The sequence below is a fragment of the Schistocerca americana genome, chromosome 4 (genome assembly GCF_021461395.2).
Source record: "Schistocerca americana isolate TAMUIC-IGC-003095 chromosome 4, iqSchAmer2.1, whole genome shotgun sequence".
NCBI classification, from domain to species: domain Eukaryota; kingdom Metazoa; phylum Arthropoda; class Insecta; order Orthoptera; family Acrididae; genus Schistocerca; species Schistocerca americana.
Genome location: NC_060122.1, coordinates 222,985,345 through 223,009,411, shown reverse-complemented (window position 1 = coordinate 223,009,411; position 24,067 = coordinate 222,985,345). Strand labels below are relative to the sequence as shown.

Sequence of the window (24,067 nt, the reverse complement as noted above, 5' to 3'; positions counted from 1 at the left end):
ACATATTGAGAACACTGCACATGTGCTATTCATGGTCAAATACGACAGTGCAAACTGCAGGCTCGGCTAGCATCTGCACTTATGTTCAAACATGCATTTCTCATGGTGTACCCATATTTTTGTCCAATCCCTACACGTGGTCCAACACAAACAACCATACAGATGCCCAAACACTCCCTCATGTACTCACTGCTAAATTCATCATGGCGATACAGAGATTGAAAACTCCACGACTCACTAATGTGAGTCAGTACCTCAATCACTGCACCATCTTGCTTGGTGGTTTACAGAAATAATCGGTAGGCCTATTTAAGAAAATGTACCTAATACAGCAACTGCAGAAGTTTTCTAATATAGAATATCCACAAATTTGTTCAGTGGCACATATATTTATTCATTTAATCACAAAATATGCGAAGGGTGAAAATGTACTGTGCGATTGGTGGTGATACTATTTGTCCTAGGGACCCCTAGTTGGTGCTGTTCCAGCCACTGTCTAAACTGAGCAAATGCTCAGGCTCTAATTGTCAGAGAAACTGCACAACATTAAACAGTAACAAATGAATAACAATAAGTCAATTTCATCAACCAAAGTTGATGAGAAGGAGCTCTACTGAAATACTTCAAATTTTCAGTGACATCTTCAAATGTTATATCCGGGGCACACAATATTTGACATGCAATAAAACATTTAAACAACTACAATAATAACATTAGTAATACATTTAACTTACCACTTCTGAACTACTTCCACACATGAACAAAGAACTTCTAGCCAGAGATGCAAAACTTGTTCATTGAGGCCCAAACAGATAAGACTTCGCAGCTTGACATCCATTTGAGCATGTGCATTATCGTGACTTAAATTCACTGCCTGCACACATCGGTAGAGTAACTGAAATTATAAATGTGACAATTTATTTTAATTTATCATAAATACATTAATTTTTTCAATTCCATTGATAAAAAAAACAGCTTACTCTTAATATTTTGGAATATCTAAAATAAGTTTTGTTAAGACTGCATTTTATTGGCAGGACACTTCGACAATGTAACAGATCTACTAAGGAGACTGCCTACACTATAGGCCTTCTTGTCCGTCCTCTTTTATAATACTGCTGTATGGTGTGGGACACTTACCAGATAGGACTGACGGAGTACATCGAAAAAGTTCGAAGAAGGGCAGCACGTTTTGCATTATCGCAAAATAGGGGAGAGAGTGTCCCTGAAATGATACAGGATTTGGGGTGGACATCATTAAAACAAAGGTGTTTTCCATTGTGGTGGAATCATCTCACGAAATTCCAGTCACCAACTTTCTCTTCCGAATGCAAAAATATTTTGTTGACACTGAGGGTGTTCCGTTCTTTCCACGTGCTATATGAGATTGGAATAATAGAGAATTCTAAAGGTGGTTCGCTGAACCCTCTGCCAGACACTTAAATGTTTTTTGCAGAGTATCCATGTAGATGCAGATACTGAATTTTACTGTGTTATTTCAGCAAAATGCAAGTACCCTGCCTGCTTAATTGCCCACTTCCGTCTGCAAACTGTTTACAGCACAGGCATCATGAATTTGCTTTTGTGTAAAGCTTTGTGTTTGATAAGTTCCTTCTTGACAGAATGTTTCAACTATTCATTTTTTTAAAATCCTGTACGCAACTATTCCTCACTGTGACAATAAATGCAAGTTGTAGAACTTTGTTTCCACCTTTTGCCGATATGTGGCGACAACAGTAAGTAGCGGTCAAAAGAAACAGATCGCAGACGTCAGTCAGTTACCTTGGACCTCGGACAACATATCCTCATTCACACATTAGTCAATTTGTGCCTGCATCATGAAGTTGCTCTGATTGAAAATGTCAGTTTACGAGCCTAATTCTCATAATTTGCTAGAGGTGTTACTGTTTTGTTTCAATATGGATGAGTCTCATCGAATGCTCTCAAGTACTTATGGTAAGACCGCTATTAGAGAAAGAACATATCGTGAGTGGTTTCAGTGCTTCAAGAATAGTGGTGGAAGAGAGAATGTTTTCGAAGATGCAGAATTGGAGACATTGCTGAGTGAAGACTCGCGTCAAACTGTAGCACGATTGGTGGGAGTGACACAGCAAGCCATTTCAAAACATCTCAAGGCTATGGGCATGATTCAGAAAGAAGGAACTTGGGCCCAGTGTCAGCTGAAACCAAGAGACGTTGAACGGCATTTGTGTGTTTGTAAATAGCTGCTTCTTCAGAGGTAAAAATGGAAGGGATTTCTGCATTGCTTTGTGACCGGGGATGAAAAATGGGTTCATTACAATAACCCTAAACACAAAATATCATGGGGATATCCTGGCAATGTTTCCACATCGACGGCCAAACCAAATATTCACAGCTCCGAGATCATGCTCTGCATTTGGTGGGACCAGCCCGGCGTCATTTACTATGAGGTGTTAAAACCAAGTGAAACAATCAGAGGTGCTCTTTATCAAACGCAATTAATGCGTTTGAGCAGAGCATTAAAAGACAAACTGCCGCAATACAGAGAGAGGCGCGATAAAGTGATTTTGCAGCATGACAATGCTTGACCTCACGTTGCAAAAGAGGTCAAAATGTACTTGGAAATGTTAAAATGGGAAGTACTACCCCACCCGCCGTATTCTCCAGACATTGCTCCCTCTGACCAACACTTCCGATCTCATGAAGAAGTCACAAATTGGATCGATTTGTGGAGTGCTTCAAAAGATGAACAATTTCTTTGACACGGTATTGGTACACTGCCTGAGAGATGGGAGAAAGTAATGGCCAGTGATGAAAAATACTTTGACTGATACATGTGTAACCAATTTGTTTCATTAAAGCCTCAAATGTTGGGGAAAAAATGGTGGAAGCAAAGTTGTACACCTTGTAGGTCCTTACTTTCTTGCTTTGTAAACTGAGCTAGTCACTTAGCAAAACATGAATTTTGCAAACTTTGCTTCCCCTGGCACTTTATTGGAAAGAAGAGACAATACAAAACTCCAAAAAACTTTCTGAAATAAGGATCTTCCACTCTTCTTACACTAATATCTTGTTCAAGAGAAAGGTGTCGGTTCACCTCTGGCCCTTATGCAAGCATTGATTGACAGAGTTGTTCGATATTCTCTTGGGGGATATCAAGCCAAATTATGTCCAATTAGTGCATTAGATTGTCAAAATCTTGATCTTGTTGGAGAGCCCTGCCCATAATGTCCCAAATGTTCTCAACTGGGGTCAGCTCCAGCAACCTTGCTAGCCAAGGTAGGGTTTGGCAAGCACAAAGGCAAGCAGTAGAAACTCTCGCCATGTGTGGGTGGGCATTATTTTACTAAAATGTAAACCCTGGATGGCCTACTATAAAGGGCAACAAAACATAGTATACAGTATTGTCGAAGTACCACTGTGTTGTAATGGTGGTGCGGATCACAACCAAACGGGTCCTGCTATGAAAAGAAATGGCACCCCAGACCATCACTCAAAGTTGCAGGACTTATGGCAGGCGACAGTCATGTTGGTATTCCACTGCTGTATGGGCCATCCCCAGACCTGTCTTTGACCCGAAATCTCATTGTCTTCAGTGATAAGTCCATTTCGAACTGAACCCTGACGACCAGTGAAGATGTCTGGACATGCCCTGGACAGCAGTGGTATACTTACCTGACTGTCACCTGCATATGGGCTGACAACCAGGAGTAATGGTCTCAGATGGCATTTCTTTTCATAGTAGGACCCATTTGGTTGTTATCCATGGCACCCTTACAGCACAATGGTACATCAACAATATTCTATGCCTGATTTGTTGCTCTTCACGGCAAGCCATCCTGGGCTTACATTTCAGGAAGATAATGCCTGCTCACACACAGCGAGAGTTTCTACTGCTTGTCTTTGTGCTTGCCTAACCTTACCTTGGTCAGCAATGTCACTGAATCCCTCCCCAACTGAGAACACTTGGAATGTTAAGGGAAGGGTCCTCCAACTAGCTCTGGCCTTTTAACAATCTAATGCACCAATTGGACAGAATTTGGCACAATATCTCTCTTGGGGATGTGTAGAAACTCTTTCAATCAACGCCAAGCTGAATAGCGGCACATAAGGTTCGGACTTGGAGCAATGCATTGTTGCCTTGCTCAATTTGTGAAGCTCTTTCTCTTGGATAAATCATCCAATTCTACGGAAATTTTAATCACTTATTGGTCTTTACACGTACATCGCATTTACCAATTTCTGTTCCATGCATATAATTTTGTAGTGGTGCTTTTGAGTGTACTTGCCCCTATTCAACACAAATGATACTTCCTCTCTGCATTCTACTTTTCCATGTCTGCAGTCTCACTGTAAAAATCCTATTTAGCATAATAGTATTGCTGTGAAATCTGCCCTACGTACCTTAATGGTATTGCATACCCCTAATCACCATCAACAAAGGGGTGACAACTGTGAGATTGTGTGCAAAACAATGAGGAGGTCTGCAAATCCTGTTCATTTATTTTTTCCATATTCATATGGTCATATGACTGAGCAAGGTAACACAGTGGCTACCATATTAGACTCATGCTAGGGAGAAGCAAAAGCCAAATACATATCTAGATATTCTGAATTATATTTTAGCACATTACTGCTTATTCTAACAATTGAAAATCCAGGATGGAATAATGACGTATTATGAAAAAGGACGGATTGGTACTCACCATATGGTGAAGATGTTGAGTCACAGAGAGCCACAACAAAAAGACCGCAAAACAAGTAAGCTTTTGGCCAAAAGGCCTTCTTCTGAAATACAAGCAGTAGTAGCTTCCTTTGTGGTGTTTGGAGCGTACTTGCCCCTATTCAACATTAATCACACTTCCTCTCTCCATTCTATTTTTCCATGTCTGTAGTCTCACTGTAAAATGTATCCTATGTACCTTAATGGTACACACACACACACACACACACACACACACACACATTGTCTCTGGCTGCCGAGGCCAGACTGCAAGCAACACTGCATGATGGGAGAAGTCCTCCATCTCACCTCTCGTTTGCAGTAGCTGCCCTATCCTCTCCCCACCACATCCCTGTATGCTCCCAGCAACAATTCATCGTCCACCCACCCCTACTCTGCAATCCTTCCCCCTCCTCACCCCTCCTCTCCCCCGCCCCATCACCCAGATTGCTTCCCCAAAGCGTGCTGTTGCTCACAGTTTGGCCTCAGCAGCTAGAGACAGTGGTCATATGTGTGTGAGTTGTGTTTGCTTGAATGGGTGCATGTGTGTGTGTGTGTGTGTGTGTGTGTGTGTGTGTGTGTGTGTGTGTGTGTGGTGGGGAGGGGGGTGAGGGGGGTGCACACGCGCCTGCGCATTTTGTCTATTTCAGAAGAAGGCCTTTCCGCCAAAAGCTTACTTCTTTAGCAGTCTTTTTGTTGTGCCTGTCCACAACTCAACATCTCCACTATAAGATGATTAGTAGTCTATCCTTTCTCATAATGTATTGTAGCTTATTCTAAATCAATTCTGCTCACACATCTATCGTCTATCACAATTTGAAGTGATTATTACTTTCCCTCTGGCACCTACATATGTTACTCTGCTGGCATATACACTGATCGGCTGGAATGTTATGCTCACCAGCCTACTATCCATATACACCCACCCAAGCGATAGCAGTGTCACTTGGCAAGGAATGACTGCTAGTCAGACACACGCACGGTGCATGTAGTGTCAGTGAGCATGCTGTCTGTGTGAAGGCACGTGACCTATTTGATGTTCAACTGAGGGTCGCCACTTTGGAAACTGCACGACTTGTCGGATGTTTGAGGAGTGCTCTGGTGAATGTCTTCAACACGTGGCGAAACTACGGTGAAACCTTGTCCAGACGTAGTGAGTGGGTGGCCAACCCTCATTACAGATGTTGGACGTCATAGGCTGAGCAGACTGGTAAAACAGGACAGGCAGTGAACTGTGGCAGGACTAACATTAGACTTTAATGATGGGCAGAGTAAAAGTGTGTCTGAACACACAGTGCATTGAACACACTTTACAATGGTCCTCGACAGCTGACCACCCATGCATGTGCCAATGTTAACACCACGACATTGTCAACTACAACTGAAATGGGCACGTGACCATTGGCACTGAACGTTGGCACAGTAGCAGAGCATTACATGGTATTATGAATCCTCATACATTTGTGTGAGAGTTGCATTTGCGTGAGTGTGTATGTGTGTGTTTGTCATCTAATTTTGACAAAGGCCATATTGGCCGAACACTATATTTGTGACAGTCTTTCTGTTGTGCCTATCTGCGACTCAGCATCTCTGATATATTGTGAGTAGCAGCTTTCCTTTTCACAATATTTTTCACAGTTAAAGATTAATGTTGCATAGCTAATTTATAAACACATGTCTGTGCCTCTGTTAGTCATGCTCCATTTGTCAGTGTTTCAGCAGCTGATCAGTACATATCTTTCTTCTGAGTCATATCATGTTAGGATTCTGTACGCTTGAAACATTGTCTTCATTGTGAGACAGTTAACTAGGGTCTCATGATACCACCCACATCTAAAAACAGCATGCATCACTGTTTCCTACCCAGGAAGCAAATGCTGGTTTGATGTTCCCCTGTACTCATTATATATGTCTGATTTTTTATCATTGGGCCTTACCTTCAATTACTTAATGAGCATGTCTGCTGGTGACACATCTTCAATTTTGTCTCAATACATGTAACAATATAAAATTACAACAAACTGCTGCAAACATGCTGTGTTATGCTGTGTTTTTATAAAATACAAAATACAACTATTCTCCTGCATTGATTAACATTTGAAAATTAAAAGGCTATCACTGAAAGTTGCCTGGACACATAAACAAATATATTACATTATTCATGGTTTCGCTTTCATTCTTAATTAATAAATCGTTCAATGAAAGAATGGTGACAGTATCTCTGTAATTGTTTGAAATAGGTGTTGGCTAACCTCTTCAGGAGTGAGAACTTTCCCATCCTCATCCAATCGATAAGTCTTGCAAAGTACAAGGCGACTGTAAACTGAATTAAAGTCTTTTTCAACTTCTTTTGTAGCTGCCTCTTCAATGAATAGCCATGGATGACAAGGGCCACCTGCAAAATGTAAAACATATGATTATTGACGTTATTGTAAACAATGTTAATGCTGAATCTAAAATATACTGTTTTTAATATTAATGTGCCAAAGGAAAATCATTGGTAGAATATAAATAATGGAAAGAGTAAAGGTAATAACTCACAGTAATTTTGAGGTATTGAATCATTGATAGGCATGAAAACATTGTTAAGCTTTCAGATGAACCCTCTTTCAGAACTAACAGAAAACACACACACACACACACACACACACACACACACACTTATCCAGGCTGGGAGACAAAGTTGCCGTGCACGTGTCTGTGTAATATGTCAGCTCTGAAAAGGATTTGTTCAAAATTGCAACAGTGTTCTGTCTTGTTAATGTGCCTAGCAATGATTCAATACCTCAACTATACAGTGAGCTGTTACCTTTACGCATTCCATTATTTGTTTTTATAAATACTTATATTTGATGCTTAATTTCTAAAGACTAAAAGACAAATAAATTAAACTTTTCAGAACACAGATTCTTCATTAGGACATAAGAGGGAAAGGAAGGAAGAAGAAGCTACGTAAACTGTTTATGAGTCCAAATGAATCACCTGAGATTCACGAACAAAAGAGGACTTAAATATTTTGTCCTGTTTTGTAATGCCTGTCATTGAGACAAGTTCTGCCCAACTGTTTAAAGTTTACACAACGCCCCCCCTCTCCCTTCTTCACTATGTGAAAACCATACTGATTAAAAAACTTGAATTTTATGAATGCATTCTGCATATTTGCTTTGATGAAAAATTTGTGTATGAAATACAGTAATAATCACCCTTTCCTTTCTCCTGTGCCTCTTTTCTCTTCTCAAACTCACTGTTTTTGTGTATCCTGGCTGTGGTGTCACCGCCAGACACCACACTTGCTAGGTGGTAGCTTTAAATCGGCCGCGGTCCATTAGTACATGTCGGACCCGCGTGTCGCCACTGTCAGTGATCGCAGACCGAGCGCCACCACACGGCAGGTCTCGAGAGACTTACTAGCACTCGCCCCAGTTGTACGGACGACTTAGCTAGCGATGCAACACTGATGAAGCCTCGTTTATTTGCAGAGAAGATAGTTAGAATAGCCTTCAGCTAAGTCAATGGCTACGACCTAGCAAGGCGCCATAGCAATTAATAGTTATCGTATGAAGCATGTCTCATCAAGAACGATGTATACAAATGATGGATTAAAGTTAAGTATTCCAGAAGCTACGTACTTTTCTTTATAGCATTCATTACGTAGCCTGTTTCAGACCTCACGCCATCCTGCGTGAGCTTATAGCATGCATTTCGGCCTTCTCTAGCAATATAACACTGGCTATTTCATCATTAATGTACAAGGGGTTTCCAAGATAAATCCTTCACTCTGTAGCAGAGTATGTACCCTTGTGAAACTTTCTGATAGATTAACTCTCTTGGTCATACCAGGGTCTGATCCTAGACCCTCCTGTTTTGTGGACATTGCTCTAATGACAGAACTATACAGGTGTGTGCTGGGATAACTTATTCAGAAGAAACAGTGCCTGTAAAAGACCAGGTTTCCAGTGATTCTGAGCATGGGAGACTGTTTTCATCTATCTACCTTTGTTCACATAATACTAAAATGAGTAAAGATGCATACCTAACACATAAAAATGGAGCGAGAGGTAAAATCTGAACACTACTGGGCCATCTTAAGATGAACACAATGCTCAGCTGTTTGTTAATGCACCTGTCAACTATTCAACACTTCCTTTACTCGGTGAGAGGTTTGAGAAGGCATGTGATTTTCTATTATTTTATTGGTAAGCATTTCAAAATACAAAATCATTTGATTAACAGAAAAGTCCCGTACTAGGTTGATATATAAATGAACAAGTGTACATAGCACAATTGCACATTTCAGTGAAGTTGAGTAGAAAGGTCATTTTGAGGGTTAGAACAATCTTTATTATATATGAAGGTTTATTACAGAGCATGTTCTGTTGTGGTTGTCCTATTTATTTGCATGAGATATGTAGTAACCCCATATAGATCCATGCCTGAGATTTGAGTGCATAGTCATAAGGTACACTACAGAAGTCAGCAGATACAGCTAGAAGCCTGACAACCATCTGAGGCTCCTGCTCTTGGATGAGAGCACAGCCTTTTGTCTGTGCATACCACTGGATAACTGACAGCTTTTAGAGATGTGCCCTGCCAGCTTAAACTCAGATACATGTCAACCTCTGCATGTGTGTTATCAGACTTATTATTTGTTTGCAGCTCGTGGCTTGTGTTGCAGCCTCTGGATCACAGGGTCCCGGGTTCAATTCCTGGCTGGGTTGGGGATTTTCTCTGCCCGGGACTGGGTGTTTGTGTTGCCTTCTTCATTTCATCATCATCATCATCATCAGACACTGTGAGCCATTCCATGGCTAGTGTACCCATTATAATAAGTTGTTTTCTAGACTTAATAAAGTTTGTTGTGTCAGTCATTGTGTTGTGTTCTCTTGAGGGATTACACATGAAATTCAATGACTACTGCAGGGCAGATAGGTAGTTTCTTAGTAACAACATACAGACTGAAGACTTGCAAGCTGCCCTTTTCCTATTCCACTATCATATTAATATATGTAAATATTTTAATACATTTTTCAAGAGTTCTGTACCATTTCATCTGAGCATTTTCTGATCACTTGCTCTAAGTTTATGCCAAGTTCTTCTTGTGGTGTTTCTGTTCTTATGTTGACTGAGTACAGCTGCTGATCTAGGCATGGTTGAGTTTGCGTACATAAATCCTGTAACTTTTTTTTTTTTCTACCTGGGGAATGTGCAGTTCTCTCTTAAATAAATTAAGTATGTCAGAGTAGTTCCAATTTTATCATGTTGATATGCATCACCAGTTTTTGTTATTAGTCTACATATAATTTCTTTGCTAACAAATGGATTCATGACTTCATGTGAAATTATTATCGCAGTGTCTACAATCTATAAATCATGCACTTAAATTTAGACTTGGTTACTTATTTTAAGAAATATTGAATCGGCTCATTTCCTTAAATAAGCCCTGACATACCCGACACAAAATGCTTATGAGGGGAAAAAAAATCATTAATATCACTTGGATCGATGCAAAAATTCGAAATAACCAGTATCCACAGAAGATGTGTTACTCAGCGTATACTATGAAATAGTTATTTTAGTACATCTCTTTATCCGACTGTAACCTTCAATTGGTTCATGGTTTCAATTTCAACTATCACAATTTCAATTCCTGCTTCTTATTTTTGCAACGGTGTTTGGCTGCCATTAATCCCTCCTCTCTCTATCTTTTTAATCTTTTTTAAATACCACAACTTTTTGATGTTTCTCCCACTGTTAATTGAAATGTGTTATTCTTCTGTTAAATACTGAATAAAAATCTTACTATACTTTAAAATCCACTAATAGCTGAAGATGTTCAACCGGAAGGAGATTTCATAGCCTACCTGCTGTCATAAATACCATGCCCCAGAAAAACATATTTTAATGCAATCATTGACTAACACATATGATCTCTTATTCTTGTAGGTCAAGTCATGAATTCAGTTTAGTATCCTTTGTGTTATACGGTGACGGTAAGAGATAAATTTATTCTGAACTATGTGAAATTAAAATTATACTACTCACCATATAGCGGAGATGCTGAGTCGCCGATAGGCACAACAAAAAGATTTTCATATTTAAAGCTTTCGGCTAATGGCCTTTGTCAACAACAGACACATATACACACACACACACACACTCACGCAAATGCAGCTCACACACATGACTGCAGTCTCAGGCAACTGAAACCACACTGCGAGCAGCAGCACCAGTGCCTGAGGGGAGTGGTGACTGGGTGGAGGAAAGGAGGAGGGCTGGGGCGGGTAGTGCGAGAGATAGTATGGTGGGGATGGCAGATACTGAAGTGCTGCAGGTTGAGTGGTTGGCAGGGGAGAGGTGGGGAGGGGGGGGGGGGGGGGGGGGTAGCGGTAAAGGAGAGAAACAGAGAGAAAGTGACCCCATTCCATTCCAGTAATCCAGCGCAGGATCTCCAGTCACTACTCAAGTCCTCAGGCCCATCCCAGAACCTCTCCCCCTAGTCCATCTCTCTAATCACCCCTACCACTCCCCGCACTCCTACCTTCGTCATGCTTCCTGAGTCCATAAACCTAACCGACCAGGTTGCCCCATTGTGGCCAGTTACTTTGCCCCCACTGAGAGAATCTCTGCTCTCATAGACCAATACCTTCAACCTATTACCCGGAACCTAAGCTCCTGTATAAAATATGCCAACCATTTCCTCCACCTAGATGAATCCTTCCGAAACACCCAGAATCCTAAACCCCTCACCTGGTTCAGATTCACTAACAACGCCTTTGCTATCTGGATCAAAGGTGAAGACACCCCATTCACATTCCTCCAGAACCTCAACAACTTCTCCCCCACTTGCTTCACCTGGTCTTACTCAACCACAAGCCACCTTCCTAGATGTTGACCTCCACCTCGAAGATGGCTACATCAGTACCTCCATCCTACTAACCACCAGCAATACCTCCACTTCGACAGCTGCCACCCAATCCATACCAAGAAGTTCCTTCTTTACAGCCTAGCCATCCATGGCTATTGCATCTGCAGTAACGAGCATACCGAGGATCTCTCCGAAGCCTTCACTAATTGCCTTCACTGACCGTAATTATCCTCCCAATATTGTACACAAACAAATCTCCCATGCCTCATCTTTCCAGTCTCCTACCACCTCCGAAAGCCCCACCATCTGGCCACAGAGGAGCATTCCTCACGTAACTCAGTACCACCTAGGACTGGAGCAACTGAATTAGATTCTCCACCAGGGTTTTGATTAACTCTTGTCGTGCCCTGAAATGAGAAATGTCCTGCGCACTATCCTTCCCATCCCTCCCTGCCATCCACCGAACCTACACAATATACTCATCCACCCTTACACTATCCCTGCCCCCAATCCCTTACCTCATGCCTCATACCCCTGTAATAGACCTACATGCAAGACCTGCCACATACATCCTCCCACCACCACCTACTCCAGTCCAGTCATTAACATAACCTATCCCATCAAAGGTAGGGCTACCTCTGAAACTAATCGTGTGGTCTACATGCTAAGCTGCAACCACTGTGCTGCATTCTATGTAGGCATGACAACCGACAAACTGTCTGTCCGCATGAATGGCCAATGACAAACTGTGGCCAAGAAACAAGTGGACCACCCTGTTGCTGAACTCGCTGCCAAACATGATATGCTTCATTTCAATGACTGCTTCACAGCCTATGCTATATGGATCTTTCCCATCAACACGAGCTTTTCTGAACTGCACAGGTGGGAACTTTCCCTGCAGTACATCATATGTTCCCGTAACTCTCCCGGCCTCAACCTTCATTAGTCGCTGTCCTCACCCATCCTGCTCCTTCCCTGCTCCCATTCCAGCAACACACCGCTGTCATCCCACCACCACACCCAGTCTTTTTTATTTACTTTTTATTTATTTGTTTCTCTCTATTTCTCTCCTTTCCTGCTACTTCCCTCCCCCCTCTCCCCACCTCACCCCTGCCCCGCCCCCTCCCAACCTGTAGCACTTCTGTGTCTGCCATCCCCACTACACTATCCCTCCCCCTCCCCACCCCAGCTTCCTCTTTTCCCCCAGCCAGTCATCACTCCCATCATGCACCAGTGCTGCTGCTCGCTGTGTGGGTTCAGTTGCCTGAGACTGCAGTCGTGTGTGTGAATTGCGTTTGCCTGAGAGTGTGTGTGTGTGTGTATGTGTGTCTATTGTTGACAAAGGCCCTTGTCCGAAAGTGTGAAAATCTTTTTGTTGTGCCTATCTGCGACTCAGCATCTCCATTATATGGTGGGTAGCAACCTACCTTCTCATAATACTGTTACAGTCCATCCAGGATTTTCCATTGTTTGATTGAAATTAAAATTAAAAAGGCCCACAGATTGTTTTTCTCATGTGATATGGATTGCATTGTGATTTGCCATTTGTAGATTTTTTTGATGTGTCCATGCTTCTCACTATCAGCTGAGCACAAAATAATGTGAAATTAATACATCACTACAAACCTAGAAAACTTGGTCTCTTCATGCCATGCTCCAGTACTTGCTTTATTGCTGGACACAGTGTCCCTCTGACTAAATCTGTTACAGTCTCCGATACACTATCATCTCCTGCACATGAGTACTGTTTGCTTCTTTCATCCAGCAGCTCCACAAACTTTGCTGGGAACCAACCTGAAAATATAAACGTTTTGAAAAAATGTGACACACATTACATTTTCATAAATTAATCCAATTAATTTTTAAGTGTGCAGTAAGTACTGAATTCGTTATTTACTAGGTTTTAAAATACTGTGCCAAACAGAAATCACCCTTATCTATATTCCAAACAAAACAAAAAACTTCAGAGGATATACTGGACTACTAAATGGTCTTAATATACCAGTAATATAAATTGTTGTTTACGGTGATGATGTCTGTGAGAGGCCTTTGGCAGAAACATTTAAGGAAGATAGTGAATGGTCTTTTCACAGTGACTATTACAATATTTTTATTCACTTGACTGGCTTAAGGATTTTAAATTCACTGTCAAGTTTTGTAGAATATTTTGTTATATAACCAAAAATCGGACATCAAAAAGAGATACAGTACAGCATCAATAAACGCCGAGCACAGTTTATTGTCGCATTTTCATTGTTTGACACCCCATTGAAAATGAAGTTACCACAGATGAAGCACAAGCTATGACTGGGGAAGGATGGGGAAGAAAACTCACCATGTCACTTTTTCTAAAGGAACTAATTGCACATTCCTTAAACAATTTATGGAAATGACGGAAAAACTAAATCTGAAGGGGCAGACATAGATTTGAAGCCCATTCCTCCTGCCTGTGAGTCCAATGTGAGCCATTGATCCATGTTGTTGGCAGTAGCAAACCAATACATAGAATAGATGCTTGGAAAATGGGCTTCGATACCATTGTAAATGCATACCAAAATAATATACGGTATCGAAAACAGACCACGCTTTAAAACGGAATATCATTGAACAATATAAATGAATCCCAGCTGTCTTTCCAAGCCATGTAAAATTTAATTTTGACTATCTTGGAAAGGGATAGATAGAAATAATATAATTCATATTAGATACACAGGGACAATGAAATCACTTTTTTATCCGCGAAAAAAATCAAGAAGCTCTTCATGGCAAAAATTCATGAACTGCATATTCTACCTCACCCAAATTTAATTTATTGTTACAGTGTAACAGTGTAAAAACTGGAGAATCATATTAAAATTGCTATTTTGTTTTCCTGTGTAAGCCTCGTGGCAAATTCTAAAACAAACTGATGTCTTAACTTTCAAAATGGAGGGCTTTTAATGCAAGATATTTGGCACTGTGTTTTCAAATCAGTCTATGTGGCATTATTAATAACATAAAGTAAGTAGGTACACAAGATGTTGCTATTATACTGTCATCATATCTCATTAAGGAACAAGGAAAATATTTCAGTTTCTTTTAATTAGAACAATATTTAATAGCCTGTTGGATGCAACTTACACGCACAAGCGCGCACGCACCTGCCCATACACACACACACACACACACACACACACACACACACACACACACACACACACACACACACACACACACAGAGAGAGAGAGAGAGAGAGAGAGAGAGAGAGAGAGAGAGAGAGAGATCTTTTGTTGTTATTATTTAATCATAGGGTATAACACAATGCCCATACAGGTAATACTTAAAACGGTTCACAGAGAATAAATTACATAAAATCATAAGCTAAAGAAAACACTTAAAAAGACAAGTGCACAAACAGATTTTCCAAAAGAATAAAGAGCTACAAAAATAAAAACTTGTTGGACTACACTAATTGAGGACTATGCTAGCTTTCTCTCCAAACAATTTTAGAAAGAGCTGAGAAGAGGGACAAAGGTTTGATAATAGCCATTTAACAATTTGCGTATTACCTCTATAACAGAAGACAACTTCTCAATCAAACCATTAACTACCTTTATTTTAATGAATGAGGTGTACTCTTTGAAAATGTAGCACACTTATGTTCATATGGTACAGGCACAATCTGGAGGAGAGTAAACATTACTTCATTTCTCACCAGTGGAAGGAGCTTTACCCCTGCTGGGCACTGGCTCCATCAACATATTTTCCCATTCTTACAGCCTCTCATCCTCTTAATGATGTGTGTCCTGCTTCTCAATAGCAGTGTTACAGCATATTGGGGGATATTACAATTTGGTACTGCAAGTATTGCACAGGCCTCCTTGGTACTATATCAGCCAATTCATTGTGCTGAATTATCGCATACCCTTCTATCACCTCCTTTTGTTGTAGGTGAAAAAAAGTGTCCTGGATTGATTCCCCTTTAGGATACAAGCACTAGGTGGCTTGCAGTGCACATAGGTACTCAGAACACAAGAGGAATTTCGAAGAGGAATTTCGAAGCTTGAAAATATTTCACTTGTGCCATTGCTCTCAAGAATCTGTCACCTCTGTGTTATAGAAACTGAAGTCATTTGGAAACCGTATTATCGGAACACAATTGGAGTCAATTGCTGAGCAGCCATGTCCATCAGTCAAAACGAGAAATTCCTGTAGTGTTCACATAAGATGATATAAAAACTTAATTTAAACATAGAGTGTGGGGTACTTTCTAGCTTATACTGCAGCAACTAAAAACTAAATATGGTCCTCTTCAGAATCCAGGGTGGCAGTGGGCTCCACCCCAGGACAAGGACTGGAACCGCGTTTGCACTTAATACCAAAATGCCATAGATCCCAAAAGGCTTTCAGTATGGCAGTGGTTTGAAAAAAGAATTTGCAATCTGGGTTTAGCAAACGAGTGCCTGTAACTGAGGATGTTATTACAAGCACAAATGCAATTTATGGAACACGGTACTTTATAGAGCTACATGTAAGACACAGGTTGTGGGTAGTACTGAACACACTGACTGGACAACAGTAATATGGCGTATAGAATAGGCCAAGCATTTGCTTGCGACTGCTTCAATAAAGCTGTTTCTCTGGCAGCTCATCAGAGTGAGCCGGGACAGGGGGGCAACCCTGGTGGCCTCTATAAGCAGGCCTGAGAACTGCAAGGACATGCACTATCTGAAATCGTGTGCATCATGAGCAAAGTTACATCACTCCTCCCTTCTAGTGGTAGGATGCTTGATGTTGGTAGGAACGCGGTTTGGCCGGCGATCTACCCATACAGATGCACCCGGCCAGAACAGTCAAGGAGCCAGCGATGCTGGCAGATGAAGCAGTTGAAGGAGTGTCCACGGTTGGCATCCATGTAGCAGCTCCACTGGGCTCTTGTTCCCCACCGGAGTGAAATGGTACAAACTTTTTTTTTTAAAAAAAAGGGGATCTAAAGCAGCTTTAGAAGACCCACCAGATACATACTTCTGGATCTGAGCTTTAAACATCTGAACGATGCGTTTGACTTCATCATGAGAGCAAGAGTTAAATGGGGGAGCTGTGAGACGTCGAACACTACTAGCCTGACAAAAAGAAGCAAATTCTGAAGACACAAACTTGGAGCTGTTATCGATAATCACGGTATACGGAAGCCCCTTAATTGCAAAAATCTTAGACAGGGTTGAAATAGCAGCTGCTGTGGACATGGATGGATGATGTGCTACATAGGAACTCATGGAATAGGTGTCCACTACAATGAGAAAATACTGATTTTGGAAGGGTCCAGCAAAATAGACATGCAGATGCTCCCATGGGTGCTGCAGCATCAGCTAGGGGGAAAAAAGATGCCCGTGTGGCAGCTTGTTGCTGAACACGGAGTGCAGGCAGCGATAAGTCACGTATTGTCCCCATCTATGGCCGTCCAATACACATGTCAGCACGCTGAAGTTTTGGTGCGAGAGGTCCCTCAGTGACCGATATGCAGAAGCCATAGTACATTATGGCGTAAGGATGTGGGGATTACAATCCGGAGAGCAGCATCCTCCATAGCAAACAAACGAACCCCATCAACCACAGAAGGGTGGTGCTGGAGGGAGAAGTAATTGCGTAAGGAATCCAAGGCACAGCTCAGGGGGTTTTTCCACCCAATCATGCTGCACAAACGAGAGGATCCAACTAAGTACAGGATCTGAAGGACGGCTGATGCTATCGTGGCCCTTGTGATGGGAAAACCATTGACCAATCGAACACCATGACCGGCCCAATCAGAAGGCGAGATAAAGCATCGGCACTGATGTGTTGCGCTTTTGGCCAGTAATGGATCAGATAATGATAATGGGAGAGGAAATGAGCCCACTGCTGAAAAGATGTGCTGTCTTGTTCGGCACAGCAGCCAAAGGGTTAAAAAGAGCAACCAACGGCTTGTGATCTGTGATTAAATGGAACTTAGCACCATACAAGAAGATATGAAATTTCATGAGGATGAACAAAATCACTAAAGCCTCCTGTCCAATCTGAGAATACGACTGCCGGAGTGGGAGGTAAGACCATTGAAGGGTAAGCAATGGGTTCAGACCCGTCCGTGTATTTGTGCGCCAACACTGCGCCAAGACCATACTGAGAGGCTTCTTTAGCCAAGACGAGATACTGATCCAGCTGAAAAGTGGCCAGATATGGGGTAGACTAACTTAGATTTAAGCAAAGAGAACTCTTGGTCACAAGCTGGGGAGACCAGAAAAATGGCACACTTTTACACAAAAGTGCATGCAGTGGATGAGTAACAGTGGATGCGTCCAGTAAAAACTTATGATAGTACGCAACTTTACCTAGGAATGCCTGCAGTTCCTTAATGGAGGGTGGCCACGGCAAAGCCCCAACTGCATCAACATGGCGACACAATGGCTTGATCCCTGTGCAAGAAACCTCAAAACCTGTGTACTCAACGGTTGGCTGAAAAAATTGAGATTTGGCAAGTTTGCACTTGAGACCTACAGACTGCAAGACATAAAACGATGATCAGAGATTGCTAAGGTGGTTTCCTGTGGAATAACATGAAACAATGATACCGGTGAGTTAACTGATGCAGCCGAGTGAGGAGATTGTCAGCTGTTCTAAAAAATGCAGAAAAATTGTGGGCACACCAGTGACACCAAAAGGCAAGCGTTGATATTTGTGCAGTGGCCTCATGCAAAGGGAGCTGGAATTATGTTTCTGACAAATAAATCTTGAAAAAGTAGTGGCTGCCTGACAATTTTGCGAGCAACTCATCAAGGTGGGGCAAAGGGTATGTATCTATTATGGATTGTGCATTACTCGTGCGCTGAAGTTGCCACAGAGACAAAGCTTCTTAACAATCACAAGCGGTGTAGCTCATTCACGGGAAGAAATAGGCCAAATGACATTGAGCAAACAGTCTAATTCAGCCTTGACAGAGTTGCACAATACAACAGGCATCTATTGCGCCCAGAAAAAAACAAGGGTTACCCGACTCTTTCATGGTAATGTGGGTATGAAAAACAGTAGCAAAATCTAGCCTTGACATAAACAGAGACAAAAACTCAGAGCAGAGGAACTTCAGTCGCTGATACGGAACGTGAACTGACAAAGTTACCTCATTGGCAATGGGGAAACTGAAAGCATTAAACGCATCTAACCCAAACAGATATGTGGTATGGAAATGATCCACAACAATAAAAGTGAGAGTGCGAACAACGGATTTGTAAGAGACAGGAGTGGAGAACAGACCTAGGATCAAAATCTGCTTTTTATGTAGCTAACCAACTTCTGTGAAACCTGTATGAAGGGAGGGGAGCCCAAGTCCACATATGTTTGTGCATTTACTAAAGTCACTGCAGCTCACCCTAAAAATTTTGTTCATGGAAACAGTCACTACACAGATACAGTTTATGTCCATCAGTACCACTGTGTCCGCCACATTTGAAGAGGAGCTACACAACGATGCAATGTGGCCTTTCTTATGACACCTGATGCAGACTGCTGAACACATAAGGCACGCATCACAGTCATGTTGGAAGAAGCAGTATGAGCAAGACAGAAGGGGGCACGCAGCTGCTGCTGTGACGCTGCCTGTTACTGCTGTGGCCATGACAGATGCTGCCCCATGTGATGCCGAGTTGAAGGCTGTACTGCTGCAACGGCTTCCCTATCATCCTGAACACTTGAAGATGCCTAACAGGGTTGACTGAACAACTTCCAATACCTCCCCCCCACCCCCCCCCCCCCCCCCCCACCCAATCAGCAATCTGATTGCTTGCGGCCCATGACACTTTACAAAGGACTGTGCTATATAGAGCACACCCATAAGCATTGGATTCTCACACTGAAGTGGTTTTTTGAGGACTTCCCTATCCAGGGTCAGGCAAATAATAACATCAGGCACCATATGATCAGAGTAGGATTCGTGATGGGTACTAGTGACAAAATTACGATGATGGTTCAACCCATGCTATTCTGCAGCCCAGGCTTTGTAAGAGTGGTCTGGGTGTTTCTGACAGTTCCGACAACAGTACCACATGTGTCACAATGACATTTCATCAAATCATAAGCTGGCCAATTCTTGCAAATGTGCAAACTGATACTAATGATACACACTCAGCGAAAGACAGGAAAGAAAGAAAGCCATACACAGGTTCGCGTCGCCCATGCATAAAACTTGGAAATGTTGGCATAGCTGTGTTACATAATGAGTCCCAATCTTCAGCCGATTCATCATAAGCTGGAAAGGGTGATGGCTGCACTGACGGAAAAGTAACCTGCCACAAACATGCAGACGCCACTTGTTGACAGTGTGGTGAGAGCCTGCTGTTGTTCAGCAAAGGCTTGCTGCTAGGCAGTGAGACACTGGAGTAGTTCTTCCAGCAAGATGTTTGTTAGATGACTTAGCACTGACACTAACACATGGAGAAAACGCAACCCTCATTTGTCACCAAGTTTGTCATAGCAAGAAAACACCCATAGTATTTTACTGGGCAACATGTTAGATACAGGTTGTAGGTAGTACTGCAAACATTGGCTGAACAACAGTAATAAAGTGTAAAGAATAGGCTGAGCACTTGTTTGTGACTGCTTATACAATTCTGTTTCTCTAGCAGCTCAACAGAGCACACCAAGGACCGACCAAGGTGGCCTCTATAAGCAGGCCTACGAACTGTATGGATGTGCACTCTCTGAAATCATGCGTGTCACGCGTAAAGGTACATCAGAGGATTGAGCAAGAAACCTGTATCCCTGTCACACAATTTGGAGTCATTGCAGGATGGTTACTGGTGTGTCATCAGCCTCAGAACAGCTACTAGTACCATAGTTCTGAGGTTGACAAATTTAAGGGCATTTCACTTTTAAAAATCCTATTAGCAGTATCAGAGTAATTGAGATTTACCTGTTTTGAGCAGGAAACATATTGCTGTCATATGTGGAAGTTTTATGATTTCATATCCAAATAAGACAATGCATCAGGTCAAAAGAGGAAACAGAGTGTTTGCACTGTCTTGATACCAGTATACAAGAAGCACAAAGGAAAGCAACTTTTATTCTACCTGTGCTATTCACATGTATATAGTGCTGATTAGTATAAAGAAAATAAATGTCTTTTACAAACCAAGAGAAATTAAATATGTTAATTCTTTACAGAGAATGCAGAAGGAATGTGAAGAGAACAGTTGAGTTGTACACAGAAAGGTATATTTACAGACTGTGTCCAACAAAAATGACAATTCAGTGAATATGTAAAAACTGTAACTGGAAGAGACAGGAATACTACGTATAGCATAAGGAGGAAGCCTGCAATGAGCGGAGCAAACAAATCAGATGTTCTGGTAACCGTTCCTCACAAACCACATGTTGGGTCCAGAGAAACTGCATGTGTCTCTGGAGTAAGTCATCCAAGCATTTTTTGCATTTTGCATGCAGGTAGCTTCCACCTGTATGAAGTATCACTTCACCAGCACATTAACCAGCAAGAATGTAGAAGCCATAGAGAATTCTGTCACTTAGTTGTGATATGACATCAGGACAACACATTCTTTCTTCAGAGGATTATCTTTACTGATGAGGCTACTTTTACAAATCACTAATGTGAGAAATTGCGTTACTAGACTGCTGAGAATCCATGCTGGCTGAGACAGTTTGAACATTAGTGTGAATGTCTGGTGTAGTATTATTGGAGACTATAGGATTAGTCCTTACATCACTGAAGAAACCTAAACGGTTATAAGATTCACACATTTTCTTACTGAAGTACTACTGGTTCTCCTAGATGAAGGGCTGCTTGAAATACGTAGATGTATGTTGTACCAGCATAATGGATGCCTGGCTCGCTACTTGCTTGCAGTTATGGAAGTGCTCACCATGTCTCTGTAAGGAGCTCAAAGGTGAAATCTATGCACAAGTTCTGACAACCCAAGAGGATTGAAAACATTGCATTGTTACAGCACAAGCAACGATATCAAAGGAATCTCTTCAATCTGTCCAGAAGTCCTTGCACCAGTGACTGTAAATATGTATTAAAGTAGATGGTAGACACTTCAAACACTTGATGACATAAATAGAATTTTAAGGTAGTGTTTATGAATATGTTTTTTTCTGATTTCTTTTTTTTGTTGTGGCTGCTGATGTAATTTTACAATGTAAGTATGTATCTTGACATTAAACTCACAATGCAAAGTTATTATTTAACACATCTTTAACCTCAGTTCACAGTTTTATACATTATTCAATTTTTGATGTGCATCTTTCTTTCAGAGCTCTGGCAGAAACAGGGGCAGAACTGTTAATGTACTTAACTGGCGAATCATCGTTATGACATGCCATTTGGCATCCATTTGGTGTGTCGATCCAGCCACATGCAGCCAAGTGTGATTAGTATCCGTTTTAATTCAGTTTTATCTACTATTCCGCTTTTGTAAGTAGACTCTCTAAACTGTGTAAAGCTGGTGCAACCCATCAGATTGATGTGGCAGTTCCATATAATAAAGCGAACTGTCACATAAGACAGCAATCAATTTCATTTTTAAAACAGATAAATCTCAAGTTTTGAATATTTTAATTTCCCTGAAACTACAAATCAGATTTTGAAGAATTAAATGCTATTTAACAATATCATGAAAGGAATAGTTGCTACTTACTGTATAGTGAAGATGCTGAGTCACAGATAGGCACAACAAAAAGACAACACACACACACACACACACACACACACACACACACACACACACACACACACGACTACAATCTCTGGTAGCTGAAGCCAGACAGCTGAAGCCAGTTAACTGGCGAATCATCTGTATGACACGCCATTTGTCGTCAAGTTACTGAGTCCGGCTTCAGCTGCCAGACTCTTTGGTTTGTGTGTGTGTGTGTGTGTGTGTTTTTTTTTTTTTTTTTTTTTTTTTGTCTTTTTTTGATAAAGGCCTTGTTGGCCAAAAGCTCATATTGTGACAATCTTTTTGTTGTGCCTATCTGTAACTCAGCATCTCAGCTATATAGTGAGTAGCCCCTACTCCTTTCATAATATTGTTACATTTCATACTGTATTTTTCATCGTTTGATTTTGCCTAAATGCTATTAATTTGTTTCTTCGAAAATGAGTAGGTGAGAATACTATAGTTCCATTTGAAAAAGTGAGGTTGATACTGATAACATTATCAACAGTCAATCAATTGGTAATGTGGCCTTTTGAGTCATCGTTCAACATAGGACCCAAGCAAGTTCTTCCATTTCTGCGATCTTGAGCTTCCCATAGCTAATTCAATCCAGCTGTCTTTAAAAGTCTCTGCTCCATCTATCTGGTGGTCTTCCCCTTGGTAGTTTTTTTGTAAATTGGGCTTCAATCTAATACTTGTTTTGCCCATCGGGCAACTTTTCTTTGAGTGACATGATCAGCTCACAGCCATTTCAAGGTATTCACCCTTTGCATTAAATCAATGACCTTTATCACACATCAGTTATCAACTGCTTTCTTTCTTTCTTTCTTTCTTTCTTTGTACAGCCTAACATTGATCTTTCCATTCCTCTTTAGTTTACAATTAGTTTTCGAACAATGAACTCATTTAATGTCCATATCTTGCAACGGTAAGTTATTGCTGACAGTATACTTTGATCAAAAGTTGTCTCTTCAGCTCAGATGGTGCCTCAGTATTCAAAAGTGAATAGCTTGCCAAGCTAATTGAACCAGTCAAAATATTTATGATTTTACTCTGCTTCCATATTTACAAGTCAGTCCTGAGAGACATATTCTGTGACCCATTGCAGTTGCTTATTTCCAATAGATATATGTCTCTCTGGTGTCCATTCACTCCTCATGATTTTGGTTTTACAATAGTTCATTTTTAAGCCAACTTCAAAGCAAACTAATGCAAGTTCACTAGCCAATATTTGAAATTATTCTACATTATTTGCAAATAGAACAATTACAGCAGCAAACTATTTCCCAGAACTTGGATTCCCTTTGTTTTCCAATTTAAACATTGCTTTTTCTAGTACTGCTGGAAATAGTTTTGGAGATATATATAGTCACCTGATTTTCCACCATTGTCAATGGGAAACTGATTGGTTTCTTCCAACACTCTCATACACTGTGGAGGTTTTGTATACATTATACAAGGTGTACAACTTTGCTTCCGCCGTATGCCGATAGGTGGCGACAATGGTAAGTAGCGGTCGAACGAAACAGATCACAGACGTCAGGCAGTTACCTTGGACCTCGGTCAACATCACCTCATTCAAACATTAGTCAATTTGTGTCTGCATCATCAAGTCGTTCTTGATTGAAATGTCAGTTTACGAGACTAATTCTCATCATTTGCGGGAGGTATTACTGTTTTATTTCAGTATGAAAAAAAGAGCAGCTGAGTCTCATCGAATGCTCTCAAGTACGTATGGTAAGAACACTATTTGTGAAATAATGTGTCGTAAGTGGTTTCAACACTTCAAGAATGGTGATTTTAATGTCGTAGCTCGC

General features: G+C 41.2%; 1 protein-coding gene and 1 long non-coding RNA gene across 2 annotated transcripts in view; one reads left to right on the top strand and one right to left on the bottom strand.

The window, feature by feature from the left end:
• The window catches only part of LOC124612671 (small G protein signaling modulator 3 homolog), a 177,050-nt gene that overhangs the window by 3,739 nt on the left and 149,244 nt on the right, over positions 1–24,067 (bottom strand). Inside the window, exons 13-15 of the mRNA XM_047140996.1 lie at positions 13,197–13,364; positions 6,958–7,100; positions 735–895 (exon numbers count right to left, since the gene is read on the bottom strand). Coding sequence (XP_046996952.1) covers positions 735–895; positions 6,958–7,100; positions 13,197–13,364 — 472 coding nt within the window. The remainder of the gene's footprint in view (positions 1–734; positions 896–6,957; positions 7,101–13,196; positions 13,365–24,067) is intronic.
• LOC124612672 overlaps positions 1–24,067 on the top strand; it is a 61,470-nt gene that overhangs the window by 35,774 nt on the left and 1,629 nt on the right. The gene's annotated exons all lie outside the window — the stretch shown is intronic.